Genomic DNA, 25,457 nt, shown 5'->3' with positions numbered 1-25,457 from the left:
ATCCTTAACAATTCCAAGACGAAATCCTTCAAGAACTCCCTGTCAAGTTCTCTGAAGCTGATAATGCTCATCTAAACTCTCCTCTCTCTCCAGAGGAGATTAAGAACTCTATGGAAATTGTTGAAATCTCCAGAAAGCTGATAATGCTCATCTAAGATGATAATGATTTATCAAAAGCACTGGGATATTGTTGGGGAGGCAGTCATTGATCAGAACTTGATATATAGCAAAAAAAAATAAATAACCATACTAATATTTCTCTCATTCCCAAAGTGCCTATTTCTAAGTTGGTTTCTCATACTAATAGTGTAACTTCATTTATAAAATCCTTTCTAAGACTTTACCCAATAGATTGAAGCCTTTTATGAATAACATAATTTCCCAAAATCAAAGTGCCTTCATACCTAAGAGGAGTATTTCTGATAACATTCTTCTAGCTAATTAGGCTATATATGTTGTCAATCACAATGACAAAACTGAAGGCATTGCTGCCATAAAGCTTGATATGTCCAAAGCTTATGATAAGCTGGAATGGTCTTTTCTTGAGAATGTTTTAAAAAAAATGGGACTTTCTAAGCACTATATAAGTCTTATTAACCAGTGTGTCTTCTCTGTTTCTTACTCTATCCTCCTTAATGGTAGCCCCACTGGTTTTTTCAAACCAGAAAGAGGACTGAGGCAGGGAGACCCTATATCCCCTTATATTTATATTATTTGCTCCGAGGCTCCATGTTCTTACATTGATACTGAAAAAGCGTGGGTCTAACAACCACAACCAATATTTCGCTTAGAAATTTGTATGGACAAACTCCAATATACTTTCTAGAGAATCAACTAGACAGTCAGACTCAATCTAGATAAAAAGTATATCAAAGAGTTTATATCTCAATCTCTCGATTTGATCTTTACTCAAGCAAATAAAAATCTGCGAGTCTTTATCAAAGAGAGATAACTTGGATGGTACCAAAGACCAATATCCAAGTGTCAATCAATTTAAATCAACAACCTAAAGGTCGGATATTCTAATTCATTGAACAACGCACAACTTGTATTATTTCAACTATATAAACAAATATAATGCGGAATAGAAATAACACAGACACCAGAATTTTGTTAGCGAGGAAACCGCAAATGCAGAAAACCCCGGGACCTAGTCCAGATTGAACACACACTGTATTAAGCCGCTACAGACACTATCCTACTCCAAATTAACTTCGGTCTGGACTGTAGTTGAACCCCAATCAATCTCACACTGATCCAAGGTACAGTTATGCTCTTACGCCTCTGATCCCAGCATGATACTACACACTTGATTCCCTTAGCTGATCTCACCCACAACTAAGAGTTGCTACGACCCAAAGTCGAAGACTTTAATAAACAAATCTGTATCACACAGAAAAGTCTACGATAATACATAAATCCTTCTCCCACGAATACACCTACGAGTTTTGTTCCGTCTTTTGATAAATCAAGGTGAACATGAACCAATCAATAATACCAGACTTATATTCCCGAAGAACAGCTTAGTATTATCAATCACCTCACAATAATCTTAATCGATACAGCGAAAAAATATATTGCGGAATCACAAACAATGAGACGGAGTTTGTTTGTGATTACTTTTCTATCTTGCCTATCAGAGATATCAATCTCAAGCCAATTATTACAATTGTACTCATACGATAGAAACAACAATATCAGATCACACAACTATGATAAAAGTAGTATCGGTCTGGCTTCAGAATCCCCATGAAGTCTTTAATTCGTTAACCTGGTTTAGAAGAAGAAACCAAAGGTTAAAGGAGAATCAACTCTAGACTAGTGATAGGTGTCTAAAATACCTAATTTTATATCTAGTATTTATGCTTTCTTTTCTATTATCCATGTGAATTGCATCTCTTATGTTTAGTTTTGAGTTATTTGGTGCAATGGAGTCATTATGAGCAAAAGAAGGAGAAAACGTCCACTTGGAGCGTAAAGAGCAAAAAGATCATATCAGATGCGAGTTACATTTGGAGCAGGCTATGTTGCGTAAGAAAGAGTGAAGAATAAACTGTCGGTTCTCTGAAACTGACAAGCCAAATAACTTCATGGTAGCCCTTATCTGAGTCCCTGATGCCAATATAAATCTGGGTTATTACCCTATACCTGGAATTCGGAGAAAGCATCTTCTCTTTCATTTTGGCTGCGTTTCTATTGTTTGAAATTGAGAGAAATGAAAAATGAGAGACGACCATTACTGAGAGTTTGAGTTGATAGAGGAATCTATGTGAGAATTCAATATGGAGATAAAGTCTAAGAAGGATGAGGATCTGTTGCTCAGAATCAGGTCGAGAAGAGGTTGGATTTGTTGTTGAATGGAGAAGAGATGAAGACCTGAAATTGAAGTTGAGATGGGTTTCGTTCGAGATTCATGGCACATTTCAGAAGAACTCAATATAGAGAGGGAATGGGTTGGTGGAGTTGTTGAAGAATTGATGGAGAAGCTGCTGTGTTGAGAAGATGGAATCGAAATTAGGGTTTTCTGGATCGAATTGGAGTAGTTCAGTGAAGGTTAAAGTGGTGAAATTGAGCTACAAAGCTACATATTGTGTTGGAATGCTGATGGTCATGGGTTCAGTATATGCAAGTGGTTGGAAGTTACATGGACATTGATATGAAGTGGTTGTGCTGATGCAGAATGGATGAAGTTGCAGTTTCAGGTGATGTTGGAGGAGAAATGGTGATTGTTGTTCAAGAGTGAGTTGCAGTTGCTGCTCAGATGGAGATTTTTGATAAGGAACTGAAGCTGTTGCAGGTCATGGGTTTGTGTTAGATTTAGGCTCCATGGAGAAGAAAATGGTGCTGATGCCTAGTGGTGCAGTTGGCTGCCTAGTGGTGCAGTTGGCTAGGATGGACTAGTTGATGCTATGTAGCCGTGGTAGATGCAATGGAATAGAAGATTGCAGGATTTGTTTGAGCTCAAAGGAGATGTTGTTGGTCGTGCAGTTGAGCTGAATTGCAAGTATTGTTGTGGAGCTGTAATGTGCGACTTCAATTTTAGATGTATGTTTAGGATGGAGGATGGCTCAGGTTGTGGCAGTAAGATCCAGTTGAATAATGTGTTGGTGGTACTGAATTGATAGATGGAAATGTAATTGAAGTTGCTGTTATGGATGGCTAGGTCAAGAAGGAGTTATGAGTATTGAGCTGAGATTGCAGTTGGCTGAGAGAAGATTAAGGAAGCTGTCTGCAGGTGATGGTTATGAAGTTCGAGTTTGCTGCAGATATCGTACTGACAGTGTGGTTGTTTATCTGTGAATAATGGGAGTTGCAGGATGAGTTTGGCAGCTGCAATTGCAAATGAACAAGTCACAAAGAAACTGAAGTTGCTACGGGGAATTTGAGAAGGATGTGGATGGAATCGGTGATGGATTACAAATGGGTATGATGCTGTTGAGGGACTGAATTTGCAGGTGAAAAACAAGGAATGGATGAGCAAGTTTTGCTGGTGGTGAATAAAGATGTGCTACATTTGTTGCTGCTGCAATGTTGGTGCTGATTGGTTGAGAAGTGGTGTTGTATATGAAGCTACAGATGCAAGCAATGGCGCAGAGAATAATCGAGCTACTTTCAGTGATGATTGAGATGGCAAGATGGATTTGTGGTGGTTGTTTTAGAGTTCACAGTGAAGACAGAGATGTTGGGATATACGGAATGCAGGAAGTGTGAAGTGCAGGGAAGAAGAATTATGGGTTACAGTTAGCTGGTGGTGCTAGAGCTGAATGCCTTGTCAGTTCCACAAGACTGGCAGGCTTAGTGAATTCTATTTGGACCTGTTTTTTACCTGGCTTCACTCATGGGCCGTATGGAAGCGGACAAGGGCAGAGTTAGTCGAGATTTGGAACAAGTCAGGATATAAAAAGTTTATTCACGCAACAGTAAAGGGGGTGGATTATCTTTTATCTAATCTTTGCTTCTACTTTTGGTTTCTAGGGTTTAGAAAACATGAAAACCTTTTCTTTTCTTCTTGTTATGAACTCCATGAACATGAGCTAGAGTATTATTATTGGTTATGGAATAATTTGATTTCACAAAATATGTTTTTTGATATGATAAATCAGTTTTGTCTCCATGCATTATCGTTTATGATTCACTATTGATATTGTCTCATGATTTGAATACTTGTTTGATCGAGTCGCGAATCGGTTGATTTTGTGTTCATCTCCATTGCTAGATTAGGATTTATTATACTCAAAATTGATAGATTCCTGATTACAAATAGCATAATTGTGATTATTGCTTGTAGTGATACATCCTAGTAGTCACATGTGAGTCATAACCTTTGTTAAATCGGATTAGTGCTTTTACACGTTCGATTGCTTTGATTGGCCTGATTTAATAAAACTTAATACATCTAGGGAATTAAACTTGATTAGTGCTTTTACACGTTAGGTTGTTCTCTTAGGTAGAATTCATTTTCGCATCTTTTAATGTGTTTGTTGATGATAAGAGGAATTTAGCGGGATATTCTTGCGATCAAGGTATCCTAGGGCCTTTGATAAAAGTTGAGATTAAAATATCAATTCTAGTTATTGTGTAGAAAACATGTTTGTGAATGAAGATGAAATCCGTGACCAATACCTTCACATCTTGATTTGTGTGCTTTATTTATTTATTTTTTTTTATTTAGTTTATTATATAAAAATCAGAAAACCCCCCCTGTTCTATATAAGAAATCGAAACATATTGACAACCTAGACCTCTCTGTGGGAACGATCCTTTCTTACCCTTGTTATATTATATATTTTGAGTAGTGAGAAATTGTAATTTATTTTTGACGCATACGACAGCGATCACTTAGAACAACTAGTATCACACAGAATGTGTGGGGATTAGGTTTTCTAGTTGCTAGAGTTCTCCCTTATATACACTTTTAAAAGCAAGGTTTGCAATCAATGTTAGCTTAGTAACAAAGCATTCAATATTCACCGTTAGATGAAAACCTGATTAGATTCAAGCTAATATTTCTCAACCGTTAGATCGAAAACTTAGCTTGTCACACAAATGAAATGTTCAATTTTGGGTTTATGAACCGTACCCAAACATTAACATTTGTTGGTTCACCAAGTCAACCAAATGGTTAGCCATATGATTACTCTCATATCAACCTTTTTCTTCTTCACCATAACTAGTTCAAATGACTCAAATGAACTAGTTAGAGAGTTGTTCAATTGCAAGGAAATCTTATGTATCTACACAAGACACAATTGAAGCAAAATCGGTTTGATTCACTCGAATCGGTTCATGAACTTTATAGCCACGGTTTGCAAAAGCATTCCTTAGTTTATTTAAACATTAGTGATAGACGCATTTATGTGTCTATTTTCATCTCTATTGTGTATATTGTTAGTACCCATTTTTGTACTTATTTCGGTATTTTATCTCTTTGTAGGTGTTTTTGGAGAAATAAGCTTTTGCGGCGAAATTGGCTCGAAAAGTTGTTAAAGGCACCTGGGAGGACATTTGCTATTCGGACTCTCACTTTGGATAACGGGTAACCCATTTCTAGGCATGTGCTAAAGGGACACCGGAACTGGATAGGGGGACACCCTTCTTCTTCACGTTTAAAACGGTTTTTGGTGGGAAAAATGCATGCAGACGCTGTTGATTTTGGATTGAAGATTTGAACGAGTTTCAGGGTGATTCAACACTGGAAATCGATTGGGCTGGACTTGATAGAGCAAAACAGGTTTAATACATGCGTTTGGACCGATCAACTTGGGCTGGAACGGTCGAAAAAAGGAAACAGAGTAAAAAAGGAAACACGGCCCCTGTCGAGTTTGTTTTTGGACATTCAGAGAGATTAAAGGCAAGAAATTCGTTCCAAAAATACATATTCTATCTAAGGAGGAGTTTGATATAATTGGGAGAGCTCAGAAACGCGTGAAACGAATTAGGGAAGAGATTATTGCCGTGACTGCCAAGGAAGGAAAGAAGAGATTTCGAAGCGATTTGGGAGAGATTTAATCGTCCTTTGATGTATAAATAGGTTTCTTAGGGTGCCAAGAAGGGGGACGAACAGTTTGGGGTAATTTAGAGAACCACAGGAAACAAAAATCAGAGTTACAGACATTCGTTTCTGCTGGTGTAGAAGGAAGAACACGAGGAACATCGACCCTCACCTAACTGTCGTAGAAAACTGTCGTTCTTCTACAGCACTTAGCTTCTATCGTTCTGTAACAGTTCCGCTTGTAACAGAAACAGTCAGTCTGTAACGCTTATAAACGTTGCAAACTGTCTACTTATTACTTTTTCATTCTTTTAATCAACTTTTGGGCTATAAACATGTATTTTGAGCAAGTGATTAATATGAGGAGCTAAACCTAAACACTGGGATGACGGAGGAAGCCCTATTTCACGCATGTGGTAATTCTAATAATTCTTTTATGACTATTTGCATTGATTTTTAATCGATTTATGATTTTTATTGAATGGGTGTGATTTCATTTGATGGTGTATGCTTGGTCTATGTATTTTTGATACATCATGCTTTTGATTTACAGTCATTGCTTTTCAAAAATCTATTTTTGGCAAATAACAAGAGTCCATATTTTTATTATTTGAACTATAATTGATTGGAATTATTATTTGAGTCGCATGAATGGAATTTGGTGGAATCCTGAGTCTCGGTCTCTCTCGACATTGTGACAAACCTTTTGTATATATATTTTCTATTTTTATTTTAAGTTTAGAACCCAATCTTATCAAGTCCGAGTTGAACGAATCTTATGACCACTTTTTCTACAACAATTAAAATTACATCAATTTTTGGCGCCGCCGACGCGGATTTGCTTTTAGGGTATTTAGACTTAGTTTTCTTTTATTTTTTTTATTATTTTTTATTATTTTTTAGGTTTTTATTATTTTTGTTGTTTTTTACGTTTTTGGGCATTTGTCTTTTGTCTACAGGTTTTGGATCATAAAGCGAATTGAGCCAAGGAGTTTGGTGATTTCGTAAAGACTGGAACTTAAAGCATAAAGACTTGGAGCAAAAGATTAAAGCGAAAAAAACGGAAAAGAAGACAATTTCTTTTTAGATATTTTTTTTTAGGGTTTGTTTATTTTTCTTTATTAAAAAAAAAAGAGAGAGAGAGAACTGTATTAGGGTTTGCTATTTTTGTAATTTTTTCTTTTTTTTTTGGACACTTGGACATTGGACTTTGGACATCATTATTTTTAAACCCTAAGGAAGGGTCAAAATTAAATATAAACTGTTTGCAGGGAAGGACGACAGTTACGATACTGTCTCGGCCCCTCGGGTTCGTACACTGACATCGGAGTCGGTGGCCTGAGTCGACTTCAACGGTTCATCGCCCGTCTGGTACGGGAGGTAAGACTCTATCCACCCACGAATCCCCTGTCAGTGGGTTTTATTTTGTGATAACTCACACCCCTGCAAAAGAATGTCGAACTGGTATCACAATAGCCAATACAACGAATATCCGACTGAGTTTCAAAATGGACGTTACAATTTTAACCATAGTGTGAATAGTGATTGGGAACATCAACCTTTTCAATATTACGGCTCATAACATGGTGAGCTCAATTACTATACACACACACACCGGTCATACGAGCAAGAAAATAAGGATTATTATAGTACTAGTTCCTCGTCTTTGGACAATATAATGAAAATGTTGAAAACTAGTCCCTATTATGATCCTTCTGAACCTGTTCTTCCTCTAGAAGAGTCTCTCAAACAATTAACTGAGAATACAAATAGGTTTGTGTTAGAAATGAATAAACAAAATTTACCTTCTATACACGATACCATAAGGAAGTCATGTGAGTCGACTCAGAAAATGTTGTTAGAGGCCCAGAACAGAACTGCTCAAGATAGTCTTAATTTCCAATATAGTGTTTCCAATAGTACCCTTGAAAATGAGGATAGTTATTTGCATAATCAAGATGCCGAGGTTAGAATTGGTAACACTACTTTTTTAGATGAGGTTCAACCATTTTCATGTTATTATGATGATTATGACGAGGATAGTGTTGATGAAGAATTTGAAATATGTAGGCATAGTGATCAGGAATTTGTTACTCCAAATGAAATTTATGATGATAGTGCTATTTCTGGTTCAGATCCCGATAATTTTAATGATTATTCACCTATTCAAAAGGAAGAGGATTTGAATAGAGATACCCCCGTTTTAGACGATGTAGTATTTCCTTTTGATTACGAAGTCGATAATGGTTTAGAGGAACGAGTTTTCTGAGAATATCGTTTTAGAGTCTAGCGATTTAGAAACAATGGTCTTAGACGAAGAAAATGAACTCGTACATCTATTAAATATGGGTGAGGATGCGTCATTTGAGTATAACCTAGAAGAAGCAATTGACTATTTTCAGGATTCCAACGATCTAGAAATTAAGGAAATTGTAGCTAGTCTATATAGAGATACCCAAAACTCTAAGTTTGGGGGTGATTATCATTCTCCATGTGCCTCAACCATTTTACAAGATTATATTCACACACGTTTTCCTGAACCTAGTGATGTCCATAAGGAAGTTCAGTTATTAGAAACCCATCCTCTGGTTGATGAGGTTAGACCAGGCTATGATACTACGATCGACTTTGTTTTCCCACCAAATATTTTTCAACCAATTGTGGGAACGTATAAATTTCAGATGTGTCAATTATTTAGTTTTGAGACTAAACCTAATTACTTTAAGAGATTAGGGTTGATACATTTGCTTAAGATTGACCACCAGTTTCATCGTGGTCGATTGTGTGAGTCAAAACTGATTGACTTTAAGGATCCTCAATTATTCAGGTTATTATTATGTGCTTTTAAATTTTTACTTGAGTTTCTTCAAACTCTAATACCTGAACCAGATCTTAGCTTTGAGGAATTCCAACCCATGAAAATATTTTATTTGGACCCAGTTATAGAACCTGAACCTGAACCACAGCTAGATGTAGTTGTCTTAAACAGGAAACTAGACAAGGGTGCGCTTTATTTGTTAATTTTCTTGGCAGGTTGCAGATTCCTTTTATTTGTGATAGCTCTATTTGGTTTTGCTGACCCACAGAAATTTTGGCTATTACTTTATGATACGTGGTGATTAATCCTTTCTTATTCTGGCTGAAGACTTTAAGCTTAGCACTTCTTGGGAGGTAACCCAACATTTATGCGACACGGTAATATCTTTCCTTATCTCTTTTGCTTCAAATGGTAACAGTTTCTCCATGTTCATGCTTTTAATTTCATCTTTAGAACATTGAGGACAATGTTAGATTTAAGTTTGGGGGTATGGGAGAAACTTTTTAGTTGCAGTATGAATAAATAAACTCCAGAACCTAGAAATTTATGCCTATTGAGGATTGCACTAACTAATCTAAGTGGATGGAAGCATTTTGGTTGTAGGAGTTGAGGAATCAATCTGATTAGATGGAAACATCTAGAAGAGTCTATTCATAAAAGCACAGAGCTCAGGTGTTAGAAATAACATGATAGTTTCACCATATCTCGTTGAGTCCTTTTCACTTCTATTTTTATTTTATTTTGTTTTTAAACTATGTTACTCTAAGTTATTAGGTGGGGCTCACGATTCAAGTTGTTACCAATGTTAGGGTGAATTAGAGTGATTGAGATACCATAAAAAAAAATGGTAGTTACCAAAAAGTTGAAAAAAAAATTTGAGACCAGACCATTTGACCAAAAGGAACAAATTCAATAAAGTCGACCACTGGTACCCTTGTATATGCCAGTTGTGTTGACCTAGAGTTAGGTTATCGACCACTGGTTCCCTTGTATATGCCAGTGTGTTGATATTAGTCAGACTAATATCTCAATCCATTAGGATAGGTTCATTTTGGCGGATGCCTTCAGACAGATATGGGAAACACCGTTCACTTAGTAAACATCAAAACCATCTATATTTTTCTATATCCATCTTCTTGATCTATCCATGTGATTAGTTTTGACTCCGAATATGATGTCGATAGTGCAACTATCTAAGTAGGGATCTGTCACTTATTATGAATTTTAGTATGCTTGAGTGAAAACTCGTGTACAACAATTGGAATTTCGCATCAGGGTACTTCCTCCTGTAGTCAATAAGTATGCCAACCAAGGAGATTCTTTAGTGCCTTCCAAGGTTTGTTGTAGATAGTTAGGGTCAGGAGTAGTAAAGGTTTTGTGGGTATATCTCTTGTAATCCCTCCCGAGATTATAACTCGGACACTAGGGACACCTAGGGGTTTAAAGGCTTATTGCATACGCTAAATACAATCGACGATGCCTGCGACGGTGAGTTAGGATTTTGTTTTGTAGTTTTGATTTGCTCGGGACTAGCAAATAATAAGTTTGGGGGTATTTGATAGACGCATTTATGTGTCTATTTTCATCTCTATTGTGTATATTGTTAGTACCCATTTTTGTACTTATTTCGGTATTTTATCTCTTTGTAGGTGTTTTTGGAGAAATAAGCTTTTGCGGCGAAATTGGCTCGAAAAGTTGTTAAAGGCACCTGGGAGGACATTTGCTATTCGGACTCTCGCTTTGGATAAGGGGTAACCCATTTCTAGGCATGTGCTAAAGGGACACCGGAACTGATAGGGGGACACCCTTCTTCTTCACGTTTAAAACGGTTTTTGGCGGGAAAAATGCATGCAGACGCTGTTGATTTTGGATTGAATATTTGAACGAGTTTCAGGGTGATTCAACACTGGAAATCGATTGGGCTGGACTTGATAGAGAAAAACAGGTTTAATACATGCGTTTGGACCGATCAACTTGGGCTGGAATGGTCGGAAAAAGGAAACAGAGTAAAAAAGGAAACACGGCCCCTGTCGAGTTTGTTTTTGGACATTCAGAGAGATTAAAGGCAAGAAATTCGTTCCAAAAATACATATTCTATCTAAGGAGGAGTTTGATATAATTGGGAGAGCTCAGAAACGCGTGAAACGAATTAGGGAAGAGATTATTGCCGTGACTGCCAAGGAAGGAAAGAAGAGATTTCGAAGCGATTTGGGAGAGATTTAATCGTCCTTTGATGTATAATAGGTTTCTTAGGGTGCCAAGAAGGGGGACGAACAGTTTGGGGTAATTTAGAGAACCACAGGAAACAAAAATCAGAGTTACAGACATTCGTTTCTGCTGGTGTAGAAGGAAGAACACGAGGAACATCGACCCTCACCTAACTGTCGCAGAAAACTGTCGTTCTTCTACAACACTTAGCTTCTATCGTTCTGTAACAGTTCCGCTTGTAACGGAAACAGTCAGTCTGTAACGCTTATAAACGTTGCAAACTGTCTGCTTATTACTTTTTCATTCTTTTAATCAACTTTTGGGCTATAAACATGTATTTTGAGCAAGTGATTAATATGAGGAGCTAAACCCAAACACTGGGATGACGGAGGAAGCCCTATTTCATGCATGTGGTAATTCTAATAATTCTTTTATGACTATTTGCATTGATTTTTAATCGATTTATGATTTTTATTGAATGGGTGTGATTTCGTTTGATGGTGTATGCTTGGTCTATGTATTTTAGATACATCATTCTTTTGATTTACAGTCATTGCTTTTCAAAAATCTTTTTTTGGAAAATAACAAGAGTCCATATTTTTATTATTTGAACTATAATTGATTGGAATTATTATTTGTGTCGCATGAATGGAATTTGGTGGAATCCTGAGTCTCAGTCTCTCTCGACATTGTGACAAACCTTTTGTATATATATTTTCTATTTTTATTTTAAGTTTAGAACCCAATCTTATCAAGTCCGAGTTGAACCCAATTTTAAGATTCGTGGACAACCGACTTTAGATATAACCTGCTCAAGTTCGCGGACTGGGTTCGCGGACTTAATCTCATGGAAGGAGTACACAAACTCCACCAGAAAATCTCGGGCCGAGAAGTTCCGCAAGTTCGCGGATTTGGCTCACGCCACTTCCAACTTCACTTGATCAACAAAGTTAGCAAACTTGGGTTCAAGGAATATGACTTATGCATATATGTGTTTCGACAACAATGCTTATATCCATCAATGGTTATGTAATCTAAACTCTCATTTCAATGATTGAAACATTCTCAGAGAACGTTATATAGCCGTTATTCACAAGCCATTTTTCGTCAGAGCAATTTTCAAAGTGATTGAAACATAACATGAATTTCGTCACTTGGTAAAGATGAATTCGGCTGAAGCGAAAGCTTACCAACACACATTTCGAGAAATAGATAGGCGAGATAAACTCGGCTCGAAATAGCAAATGTGTATAATGAAAGTCTATATATCAAAAAGACTTTTGTCTCAAGAGTAGGAGATAGAGTAAATAGACTTTTGAGTGACATATATGTTCAAGTGTCCACATACCTTTTAGTCGATGAAGATCCACCAGTTCCTTGAGTAGTCCTTCGTCTTGTATGATCATTTCCATGGAGTCTTGAGCTCAACTACACTTTCTATCCTAATCCAAGACCTTAGCTCTAATAGGCTAGTAATCAAAACTTATAGTTTTGATCACTAATATTTACAAACATGCTTGAGATAGCAACGCATGTGAGTTCGACCGAGAAATACTCTAACATATACCCTATCTTCTGAAGGACTGGTTGAAGGCATAAATTGTGTAAAGATGCTCCTGCTATGACACACCTTTTGTTTGCTGATGATTCCCTCCTTTTTTCTAAAGCCACTATTAAAGATTTTTCAGACTATCAAAGATTGTCTTCAAAGATACTACTTAGCCTCTGGCCAAGAAATAAATTTTGATAAATCTGGAATCCTCTTTAGTAGAAAAATCCCAGAACATAGGAAAGCCCAACTTGCTAATATTCTGGATATACAGAATAGAGATTAGGAGAAAAGTATCTTGGTGCACCTACAGTGTTCCAAGCTTCTAAATTTCAAACCCACATAGGTATCCTCCAAGCCATTGATGCCAGAATCTCTATCTGGCTTCATAAGCTCTTATCCCAAGCTGCTAGAACTACTCTAATTAAACATATTGGTCAAGTTATTCCCTTGTTTTAAATGGGAGCTTTCCTTATCCCAAAACATATTTGTAGGCAAATGGACTCTTATCTCTGTAAATTTTGGTGCGGAGAAACCCTTGACCCTAAAGATAGAAAATTACACCTTTTGGGTTGGGATATCTTGTGCTCCCCTAAATCTGAAGGTGGTCTGGGATTTAGGAAAGCTGAGCTAAATAACTTGGCTATGCTTGCTAGAAATGCTTGGAGAATTATTGAAAATCCTAATTGTATGTTACCTAATATCCTTAAACTGATTTCTTGAATGCCAGGTGCACTAGTAAGTGTTATTGGACCTGGAAGTGTATGCATGTTATTAAGGAGTTGATCAAACCTTTTATTTCTTGGATTGTAGGAGATGGTCAATTTATTGATCCTTGGTGTGATAAATGGATCCCAGATTTGGGTTCTGCCTCACCAAACCCCTTAGTCCCACCTGATCCCAATGTTAAAGTCTCTTACTTCATTAATAATCAGACTAGAATTTGGGATATTAATAGACTAATTACTCACTTTGATGATGCTTCTGTTAAGAAGCTTATCACTATTCCCTTAAGCCAATTATGCACTCCTGACAGGAGGGCATGAGAACTTTCAAAGAATGGTAGATTTTCCTCGAAGTCTGCCTACATGGGAATTAGAGGTCTTAGACCCTCCCCATGTATCAATATTTGAAAGCGCATTTGGAAAATTAGGGTTCCTTACAAAATCCAAGTCTTTCTCTGGAAAGCTGCTAGAAATGCTCTACCTGCCAGAACTATTTTACATACTAGAATATCCATGCATAGTGTTGATTGTGCCAGATGTGCTGATCCTCATGAGTCGGTTATCCATGCGTTATTCCCCTGCCCCTTTTCTAGTAGGTTTTGGTTTCTCAGTTACCTTTGTGTTAACACTCAGGTTTTTCAAAACAAGTCTTTCAGTGATTAGTTGATTTAATGGCTTACTGACCCTGTGACTAAACTCCCCAATGAAGATCAATGCTTCTTTGTTACTGTCCTTTGGTCCATATGGAGTAGTAGAAATAACCTTGTTTTCCAAAACCTTAAAGAAACTCATATAGCAGTCTTAGCTAGAGCTATGCTCTTGATCAGGAAACCTTGCTTAACTATCTCTCTTACTATTTTTGTTAGTCCGTGTGACAAATGGATGCCCCCTCTTTTGGATGGACTAAATGTAATACTGATGGAGCCCATGATGATATCTCTGGAGCTAATGGTGCAGGATATGTGATGCGGGACTTCGCAAGCAAAGCTTCCTTTTGTGCTTCCCTGGTTTTTGAAGTAAAGTCTGCTGAAGAAGCTGAAGCCAGAGCTATCTGGGCAGTCTTTGAAGAAAGCTATGGAAGAAAAATTCACACACATTATCATTGAAAGTGATGCTAAAGGTCTCATTGATCAATTTTCATCTGGCCTGTTCGATGGTGACTCAAGAACGGATGTTATTTTTAAGGACATTCTATTTTTCTCTTCTAGTTTAGTAGCTTGTGTTTTCTCCTATCAACCTCGTTATTGTAATTCTGTTGCACAAAATGAGCAATTCCTCTATGTACTGGTTTGTTCCTCTAGTTTGGCTTATACCAACTGGTGAGGGGGATCATTGGTCTTTTTAAAAGCCTTAAAAAAAATTACAGACAGGCGTTACATATACAAGTAAAACACTCCATAGATCACCAGATATTAGAAAGAAAAACACCGTCTCGGTCTGAAATTCAGTCGTAGCATTGCTACACGAGATGAATGCGTCGTAGTACTGGTAGTCGTAGAAGAAGCATTACCATAAAATAAATCCGATAAGTAATTGCCCAAATCATTAGGAGAGAAGATCACAGAAGAAGAATCACCTAAACTTGTCGGCTCACCTTGTAACGTAACACGATATTTATAGAATAACGACCTATATAATGGTAAGAGGTTAGAGCATATGGAAACTTTGATTTCATTTCTGAGTTTATTATCAGGTACAATCCATGAAGATTGAGTTCTATAAACTTGTTCAAAAGCTAAAGAAAATTTCTTCAACAAATTGTTCATTTCATCTGCAGAAGCATTGCCCATCGAATTAACTGGCGACAAAACGGATACAACTTTTTCCCAACCCAGTCTTTCATAATTCCAAGCATACTGTTTAACTTTCATTTCTTGTTTTGAAATCCAATCTTCACCAAGAAGAGACGAAAGATTTGAAGTACGAACTCTCGAGACAATGAAATGAAGATTATTGGTGAGAAAAAGAAATGATAGTGTTACATCTTTGTATAATTCTGCCTTTCCATCGAGTTTGCAGACAAGGACAAGAATTAACCAAGCGAAACGAATTGAAATCGCAGAAATTGGAGATTCATTTGGAGGTGAGAAGTATGATTCTGGTAACCGGGTTTCAACTGATAACGCCCATTCTTCCATTAAATTCAATAAAATTATACTGTAATCACTTAACCCAGCAATAAAACTCATACCATATTCAGTTAACGGATGAATTCCACCACCTGAAACTGGAACTTTAGATGAATCCTTCTGAACCGTTGTTTCGAATTCCGATAACATTATTCGAACCGAATCACCTAACGCTTCAAGTGAAGATAAAGCCTGATTACGAATAAAACTTGTCGATTCAAACGAGAAAATTGACTCAATTTCTGGCCAGATTTCAGAAACGGAATTGTAAAGATCGAGAATTCGAAAAATCTTTTCAGATGATGATTTCTTGCTCTTTAAAACTAGTTCAGGGAAACTGAAAAGAATCACTGCACCTTCTTTTGAAATTTCAGTAAAACATGATTCTCTAATCGAATCGGACGAGTAAAAAACTTGATCACAAAGAATTCGTTCACCTGAAAACAGTGTCGTAACTGCGATTTTAACAGATTTTAACCAATTTTCAAGCTTGAGTTGGATAATTTCCCAATCTAATCTTTGAATTTTTTGACAAGTCATTTTTTCGATTCCTAGTCGATAAAGACCTTCGTCTATAATCGATTTCCTAATGAGTTTATAAATTTTGACACATTCTTTTCCGTAACCAGAAGAAATCATACAATCGGCGATTACTTTCAGATCAGATATAGCAAGAACAGAGACTCGTTCAACCTCGGTTATAGAATTCTCAACTTCTTGAATCTCGTCATCAAAACCATTGTCATATTCCTCTTCGTAATCACTTAAACTCGATCTCGACGTTACGGAAGAACGATTCGAGATTGATTCAGGATCGAAATGATCCCGGTTCGTTGATAAAATCTGATAAAATTCTTTCTGTAGTCTTTTCATTGAAACTTGCATGAGTTGTTGAGAACGAATAAGTTTTTCAGAACTTGGATTTTCTGTTAACAAGAAATGCATAGCTCTTTGTAAATCATTCACACAGTTAATGTAATCTCGAGCTTCTTTTCTACTTTCGTAGAATAAGGAAGTCACTTTCGCGTAAGAAGATGTTTCTTGATTCCATTTGCTTATCTTTTGTTCTGCGTTACTTATAGTTTCGGCGATCATTGATTCCGAGAAAGAAAATAATGGAGCTCCATTTCTCAATGGAGAATTATATGGAGAAGATGTTGGTTTGCTGGGGTTTATGTGATAAACACTTCTCATTCCTTTTTTCGGCATTCTGGAATACCAGCAAGAATCAACTTCAATCTCGCTACTATGAAGAATCTCTTTGCTTTGGATTCTGACTAAATGGATTGGGTATATATATATAGACAGAGCGAGTTGATGATGAATGTATTTATGGTCATTATTACGAAGTTACGTATTAACTAATCAAGAGAATCGACGTCAAATTTCTAGAAACTAAATACGTACGTGTCTGTTTTTGTATTTTATTGCGATCAAATTCTACCTGTAATTAAGGGCATGAGTTAGACTTATTACAACAGAGTTTTAAAGTTCTTGTACATTTACTATAATTAAGGCGTATTTTGGATTTTTATTCTGAGAGGTAATACACACATGGAGCCGATCCTGTGACTTAAAATTTTCACTGAATTTTACACACCATTTATAGATCATATAAGAAAAGACATCTAACGGTCCTTATTCTGGGTAGCTTGGCTTAAAGTGGTGCCAGTTATCTCCATTATTTATTTTATTCGTATTTTCAGTTAGGTAACTAGATGATCTTCCATAATTCACTTTGTATATTGATAACAAAAATAACAGATACTCCCATATCTTCGGGAAATCAAAGTTTTAGCCGTATACTGGAGTTATCTATCTTCTTTTCCTTTTATGATATTCATTAGGTTTACTCATCTGCAAATACTCCTATACGCTAGATTTTGTGATCGATCAAAATCGACATCGATTCCTGCAACATGGATGGTGAATGGGATGATGTGCAAAATGATGATGATTGTGGTGTTCCGGCAGTGTTTTTTTATGTGAACAAGGATACCCGAAATGAGCAAGATTCTAGCAACACAATCACCCTGATAAAAGAAGCTAACGATAACAAGAAGACACTATATGTTTCGATGATTTTTAATTCATATGAGGAAGCTTATGACTATTATACAAAATATGGAGTACATGAAGGGTTTGGTGTGAGGATTCGATCAACAAATAAGACTCGTGCCGGGTACGATCAGGTAACATCAGCTCACTTCATTTGTTCACTAGAAGGTAAAAGAAAAAAGGATATCGTAGACGGGATAGGCCCAAAATCCAATAGTTGTAGTACTGTCCAATGTGAGTGTAAGGCAGAGATGCGAGTTCTATATAGTACAAACCTGGGGAAGTGGAGAGTGACAAATTTTTTGGATGTGCATAACCATAAGTTTGTTTCTCCTTTGAAAAGGATACAATTACGGCCTAATCGTTACATGCCGGATGCAGCAAAGAGTTTAACAGAGGTTTTCAATAGGGAAAATATTCGAATAACAAAAGTTCCTTCAGTCTTTGGTGGGTCGATTATAGGTTTCGACAAAAGAAACTGTTATAACATTTACGCACGATTAGGCGTTATGAGTTGGAAGTCGGAGATGCTCAATCAGTTCTCAATTTTTTTCAGCGTAAGCAAAGAGAAAATCCCCAATTTTTCTACTCGGTTCAAGTTGATGAAGATGGAAGAGCAGTTAATTTCTTTTGGGTAGATGCTAGATCGCGTATGGCTTATGAGCATTTCGGTGACGTGGTTACATTTGACACTACGTATAGGACAAACAAGTATCAAATGCCATTTGCACCATTTAATGGAGTTAACCATCACTACGGGTCCATACAGTTCGGGTGTGCACTTCTTCGAGATGAAACTGAAGATACTTTTGTTTGGTTGTTTAATGAATGGCTTGAGGCAATGGGTGGATGTCATCCGAAACCAATTATCACTGATCAATATGCTGTTATGTGTCTAGTTGTAAGCAAAGTATTTCCTAATACGCATCACCGTTTGTGCCTTTGGCACATAAATAAAAAATTTGGCGAGAAGCTCTCTCATTTATATCACTCGAAATCCAACTTCAAGCGTGCTATGAAGATATGCATCCATTGGAAATATAACATACATGATTTTGAAGAGATGTGGAATTCTATACTTTAGAAAATAATGATTGGCTTGCAACCTTGTACGAAATTCGAGAGAAGTGGATACCGGTATACCACCGTGGTACATTTTTTGCTAGAATGAATACAACATGTCGTAGTGAAGGATCAAATGCATTCTTTAAGGAGTTTCTATCACCCAAAACCAACTTAAGGGAGTTTGTGATTAGGTATGATCAGGCATTATACAAAGGTTATTGAGACTGAAATTGCTGAATATTATGTATCCGAGCACAAGAATCGTCTTATAAATGAGAACAACCTAATTTTGAAGCATGCAGCAGTCATCTATACACGTAATATCTTTGAAAAGTTTCATGAACAATTAGTTGATTCACTTCGTTTTAGATCCGAAGAGATAGATTTTGATGGAGTTTTCAAAATATATTCAGTCAGAGATAAAGAAGGGCCTGCTCATTTTACCGTGAAACTGAAGCCAAACACAAATGAAGCGTACTGCACATGTAAACATTTTGAGTTTATGGGATTACCTTGCAAACATGTTCTGCGAATTTTCAATAGGAATGAAATCGAAGAGATCCCGTCACATTTCATCTTAAAACGTTGGCTGAAAGGTGCCAACTTGTTTAGAAAAATTGATGGCCCAACTACATGGGATAAATACGGGTGCGCTGACACACTTAGGCTCACTCACTTATGGAGGATATCAACATAAGTGTGGTCTAATGCTTCGAAATGTGATAATCTTTCTAAGATAGCACTTGCAGGCATCGAAACAATATCTACCCAGCTGGCTCAAGAGCAACGGAAACAAAATGGAAGTGAGGATAACAATGATAAAACAGTGGAAACTTCAAACAATGTCGAAGAAACATTTCAGCTCACAAACCAAGGGAAACTTCTAAATCCTATAACTTCACAAACCAATGGAAGACCGATTGGGAATGCGAGTAAAACTGGTCGAATAATGAGCGGGATTGAAATACCGGCCCCAAAAAAAAGAAAATATAGCAACTGTCATATTTCAGGTCATGACAAAAGAAAATGCCCGCAATTGTTTTGATTTGCAGAAACAATTATATTGCATAACTCGCAAAGTTGTTGATGCTAATAAAGAGTGGTACAATAGTTAAGGTCTTTGAATGTATGCGTGATTCTCCTTCTTCATAATGAATAACCGTCCATATATGTTTTGGTGTATTTATGTTTCACCAACTACTTAATTGATCTTGCACATTCTGATAGCATATATGTCGTGATGAATGTAGTTTACATTAGAAAACACTTAAAACACTATTTTCTTTGGTGGAGAATCAAAAAATGATCACGCCCTTGAATGTTTCCTCTTCCTTGAATTCTTGTCACTCAATGGATAATAAATCTGATGGTGTGCTTATTAGTGTTAATATATTTCAGGATTTAGCTTGCTCAGTATGGATTTTGCAATGCTTTTCTTAGTGATGACCTTGTCAGGTGATCATTTGGACGGAGAATAATGGGGACAATTTTTTCTTGACTTGTATTTTTTTACCCTGGTTATTTGTCTACCTAAAAATCGGGGCAAAGATATTGCGTAACAAAAAGATACGAACATTTACATACGATCCATATGGCTTGACTTCAAGCCAAGCCATTATAACAATTAGATTTAGCCCAGAATGGAGACCGTTGGATATCTTCTCATCTATGGTCTATAAATGATGTGTGAATTTAAGTGAAAATTTTAAGTCACAGGATATGCTCCCATACACTAATACGTTGAACTTGATTTTGACTTTGGATTTTGAAGTTTCTATAGTAGATGAATAATCACCAGTCATCATAATTCGAGTGACAGGTTGGCTAAAAACATATTTGGTGGATTTGATGCCTGCTATGGAGTAGGTTAAGGGCAAATAAGTGGCATCAAACGGGAGCATGGAATGGTGTTTTGTTGCCAACAACTCTATAATTATACGTACCGATGCATATGGTTCGGTTTGGTTTTTGGCAAAAATAAAACCTAAACCAAAGTACTCGGTTTTCCAGTATTAAGAACTGATAAAACCATTTAGCTTATTCGATTTCACTAGGTTTGGTTTCTACTCGATTCGGGTAAAAACTGGTCGGTTTTAATTAACCGACATACTTATAAACTATCTTTTATCTTCGTGAGTTTAACATATCCGATAGGTTATATTTTCAATAGAAAATTTTAGTAATAAGAAACCGACAAAATTCAACCTGCTAATTAAAAACATAGTTTTAAGACATTAAGATTTAAAATACGTAGTGATACTAATACAAAATAGGCTTCCATCAATTTCTTATCTGATTAACCATGAACCTACATCTCTTTAGATGGAATATCAAAGAAGAGGTCCCATTCTTCATAGGATCAACATCTATCTTGCGTTACAATGACGACACTTTGCATGTCACGAAAGCTTCCCTATCAAAATGATCCCATATTGCAGCCCTAACTTGACGTTGTCTACCAATTGGTGTTGCCTTTTCCATGAATGTTGTAATAGTACCTACACCTACACAAAAGAGTGCTCGTCCAATTTAGTAACCAGATCAGGCTATAACCATCTGTTCATGATTCAATATTTAGAAAGAAGAAGAAGGGCATAGAACTGTTACGAATTATTTGGTAAACAATATAAGCTAACCTACACTTAGCAACACATCAACCAAGCATACTACCAAGGAAGATTGAACCCAACCCAACTATTCATAGAATCACTAGGTATCACCCCGGCCTACGGCCGAGGCTCCACCTTTTTCAATTTTTCTGTATCTTTTGGCCATACGATCAGTATCCTCACACAAAAATTTAGTCATTATGTAATGAACGGGGCTGTATTTGGTTAGTCGGGTCATAGTAGCCGGGGCCTACGGTCCCGGCCGTGAATTAGAAAATCTAAGAGTTAAATATTGTTCCTGCATTAAAATCATCTGTGATTAGGTTGGAATCTAGTTTTGTTTATTGTTTGGTTGGCCGATTAGTACCTCACATAAAATCGTGTTTAGTTAGTCGGGTAAAATATAGTTCCTGCATTAAAATCATATGTGATTAGGTTGAAATCTAAGGGTATAGCATATAAGGAAGACCCTGACCTTGGCGTGGATTTTAACATCTAGAGTTAAATGCAGTACCTGCATTAAAATCAATTGACGCCTACCGTCCCAGTCGTCGCCCGTTAAACTGATCATGGTGTTTTGTCGGTCAGGTCAAATTAGGATCAATTAGGGGCCTACAATCCCTTTAATATTTGTAGGAATTACCAAATGGTACTATTCTTATGGGCCTGATTAGTGGCAGGTCCACCCATTAAGAGTTTGAAAAAGCGGGGGTCTAAAAACACCATCCAATATTTCGCTTAGCAATCTGTATGGACTAACTCCGAAATACTTTGCTAGAGAATCAACTAGACAGTCAGACTCAATCTAGATAAAAGTATCTCAAGGAGTTAATATCTCTCTCTTGATTTGATTTTTACTCAAGATAAAAACAATAGCGAGTCTTTATCAAATACAAGGAATAACTTGGACGGTACCAAAGACCAATGTCCAAGTGTTAATCAATGAAATCGACAACTACAAGGTCGGATCTCCAATCGATTAACCTTTAATGCACAACCTGTATTATTTCAATTATAAAGATAAACAATATAATGCGGAAAATGAAATAACACAGACACCAGAAATTTTGTTAACGAGGAAACCGCAAATGCAGAAAAACCTCGGTACCTAGTCCATATTGAATACACATTGTATTAAGCTACTACAGACACTAGCCTACTCCAAGCTAACTTCAGACTGGACTATAGTTGAACCCCAATCAGTCTCCCACCGATCCAAGGTACAGTTTTATTCCTACGCCTATGATCCCAGCATGATGCTGCACCACTTGATTCCCTTAGCTGATCTCACTCACAACTAAGAGTTGCTGCAACCCAAAATCACAGACTTGATAATAAACAAATCCGTCTCACACATAAAAGTCTATCAAAGGATAAATCTATCTCCCACAGAAAAACCCTAGGTTTTGTTCCGTCTTAAGATATAAAATCAAGGTGAACAGGAACCAATTGATAATACGGACTTATATTCCCGAAGAACAGCCTAGATTAATCAATCACCTCTCAACAATTCTTATTGACTACACAAGCGGTTTGTCGAGGAATCACAAACAGTGAGACGAAGATGTTTGTGACTTCTTTATCTTGCCTATTGGAGAAGTCTTACGATCTCAAGCCAATCAAATATTGTACTCATGCGATAGAAGATGTAAGATCAGATCACACAACTACGATAAAAGTAGTATCGGTATGGCTTCACAATCCCAATGAAGTCTTTAAGTCGTTAACCTGGTTTTAGAGAAGAAAACCAAAGGTTAAAGGAGAATCGACTCTAGCGAGCGCACTAGTATCACACAGACGTGTGGGGATTAGTTTTTCCCAATGCTAGATGTCTCCTATATATAGTCTTCAAATCAGGGTTTTGCCTTAGTTTCCATATTCACCGTTAGATGAAAACCTGATTTAGATTCAAGCTAATATTTCTCAACCGTTGGATCGAAAACTTAGCTTGTCACACACACTTGGATATACGTTTACTGGGTTTGTGAAAACCGTGCCCAAACGTGTACGTGTATGTTGGTTCAACATATTAACCCAAAAGGTTAACCATATGAGCATTTCATATTAACCAAGATCTTCTTCACCATAACTAGTTCAATTGATTCAAATGAACTAGTTAGAGAGTTATTCAATTGCTATGAGATCTTATGTAACTACGCAAGAAACAATTGAAACAAAGATGATTCGATTCGATGAATCGGCTCATGAACTTTATAGCCACGGTTTGCATAAGGCATTCCTTAGTAATTTAAGTTTCATGTTCAGAGCACATCTTTAGATCATAACCACTTAAGCTCATAAACAAGTTCGCCGACTTAAGGCAACCGGCAGAGTTTTCCAAACTCAGCAGAAAATCTCGGCAAAGAGACTTACGCCAGTTCGCGGACTAGGTTGGCGGACTGAGTTCGTGGACTAAACACGCAAACGAGTTTTTGGAAAATCCCAGCAGAAATTCTCGGCAAGAGAACTTCCGTCAGTTCGCGGACTAGGTTCGCGGATTTGGCAAAACCAATTCCTCCAGTTTCTCTCAATCAACAAAGTTCGAAAACTTCGGATTAAGGAATACATGGTTATGTAATCCAAAATCTCATTCCAATCATTGAGACATTCTCAGAGGACGTTATATAGCCGTTATTCACAGACCGTTTCACGTCAGAGCAATTCTCAAAGTAATTGAAACTTTTCTTGACTTTCATCACTAGGTGAAGATAAACTTGATCAAAGCGAAACGCTTTACCAACACACGATTTAGAGAAAAAGATAAGTAGTGAATAATCAGCTCGAAATGTCAAATGTGTATGATCCAGTCTATATAGCATACGACTTTTTATCTCATAAGAAGTAGGAGATAGAATAGATAGACTTTTGAGTGATAGATAAGTTCAAGTCTCCACATACCTTTTTTTTGATGAAGTTCCACGGTTCCTTGAGTAGATCTTCGTCGTTGTATGATGAATCGCCATGAAGTCCTTGAGCTCAACTACACTTTTCTGTCCTAGTCCGAGACTTAGCTATAATAGACTAGAAATCAAGACTCATAGTTTTGATCACTAACATTGACAAATATGCTTGATATAGCAACGCATGCGAGGTTGACCGAGCTATGCTCTAACAATCTCCCCCTTTGTCAATTTTAGTGACAAAACTATTAATACATATGGAATACAAAAAAGATAAACTTTAGTGGCTCTTATTCCGTAGTCTAATCTTCAACGTTCCTTGAAATCTTCGTCCTTCCAAGTACTCCAATGATCCCAAAGGTTGTAAGTTTAGCACCACCGTTGTTGAAGATCCGTAGCTATAACAATGAGAGAAATCGAGATTCTCGATCATTATTATACAGTGTCATAGTATCATTATGTAACATCAAAGTCCAATTGCATCACTACTTTAACAAAAATACTATGGTGATATGTATCATTCCCCCTTAGTTAATACTCCATCTCGATCATGGAAACCAATCCCCCTTACACAATGATCTGAAAACCATATGTATTTGTAGTGTGAACTTCATTATTTCTCCCCCTTTTTGTCAATAAAATTAGCAAAGGTAAAAGAACGGGATCATAATGAAATTTCCACAAGAGACATTTCATAGACTAAAAGAAAAAATATATACGAACTTAATTTAGATGCAATCATAAAGCCGAAGCTAAATGCATTCATCAAGGAGTTTTAAGATACAAGATAACCCATATAAAATTCCACAGCCGCACACCCCGCAAGATATTACCATTAAGCACAAGTTCAAAAGAACTCCCCCCATTTGATGTCATTCCCGAGAGAACAACAAGAGCGACCTTAATTTCGAAAGAAAAGAAGAATTTTTAATTGGACACCAAAAACCATAGGAATGATTTTCTATATCCAAAACTCAACCAAATTAATCACAAGTAAACCCATGATTAATTTAATTGGAATACGCAACTAAATCAAACCACAAAAGTGATCAATTTAATTGATTGTTCTCAACATAAGTAAACTCACGGAGCTACGACTAAGCCAATCATACGGAGATGACTAACTTAACCCTTCAAATATTCAACATAAGGAAAACCTTACGGAATATATGACTACATTAACCAATAGAACATGATTAGTATAGCCATTCGTATACTCAACACAAGAGCTTGTGGAATATATGTAAACTCAACTAGATTAATTACAAGAGAACTTATAATTAATCCAATTGGAATACACAACCCTAATCACCGAAGTAATCGATTTAATTGTCAAAGGATTTGCTCGACAAAAGAAGACTTTTAGAGCAAATAACTAAATAACCAATCAAGATGATTAATTTA

At 36.7% G+C, this 25,457-nt stretch overlaps 1 protein-coding gene across 1 annotated transcript; it reads right to left on the bottom strand.

Annotated features, from left to right (window-relative positions):
- Positions 1-14,637: 14,637 nt before the first annotated feature.
- On the bottom strand, positions 14,638-16,658 carry LOC113314267 (exocyst complex component EXO70H1-like). Its single transcript, XM_026563056.1, has one exon. It carries the CDS (start codon positions 16,628-16,630, stop codon positions 14,705-14,707), a length of 1,926 nt encoding a protein of 641 aa, XP_026418841.1. The 5' UTR covers positions 16,631-16,658; the 3' UTR covers positions 14,638-14,704.
- Positions 16,659-25,457: the final 8,799 nt, after the last annotated feature.

Source organism: Papaver somniferum, chromosome 9 (assembly GCF_003573695.1).
Source record: "Papaver somniferum cultivar HN1 chromosome 9, ASM357369v1, whole genome shotgun sequence".
In the NCBI taxonomy this organism is placed as follows: Eukaryota; Viridiplantae; Streptophyta; class Magnoliopsida; order Ranunculales; family Papaveraceae; genus Papaver; species Papaver somniferum.
Note: the sequence above shows the minus strand (reverse complement) of the source record. Positions and strands in the feature narration are given on the sequence as shown.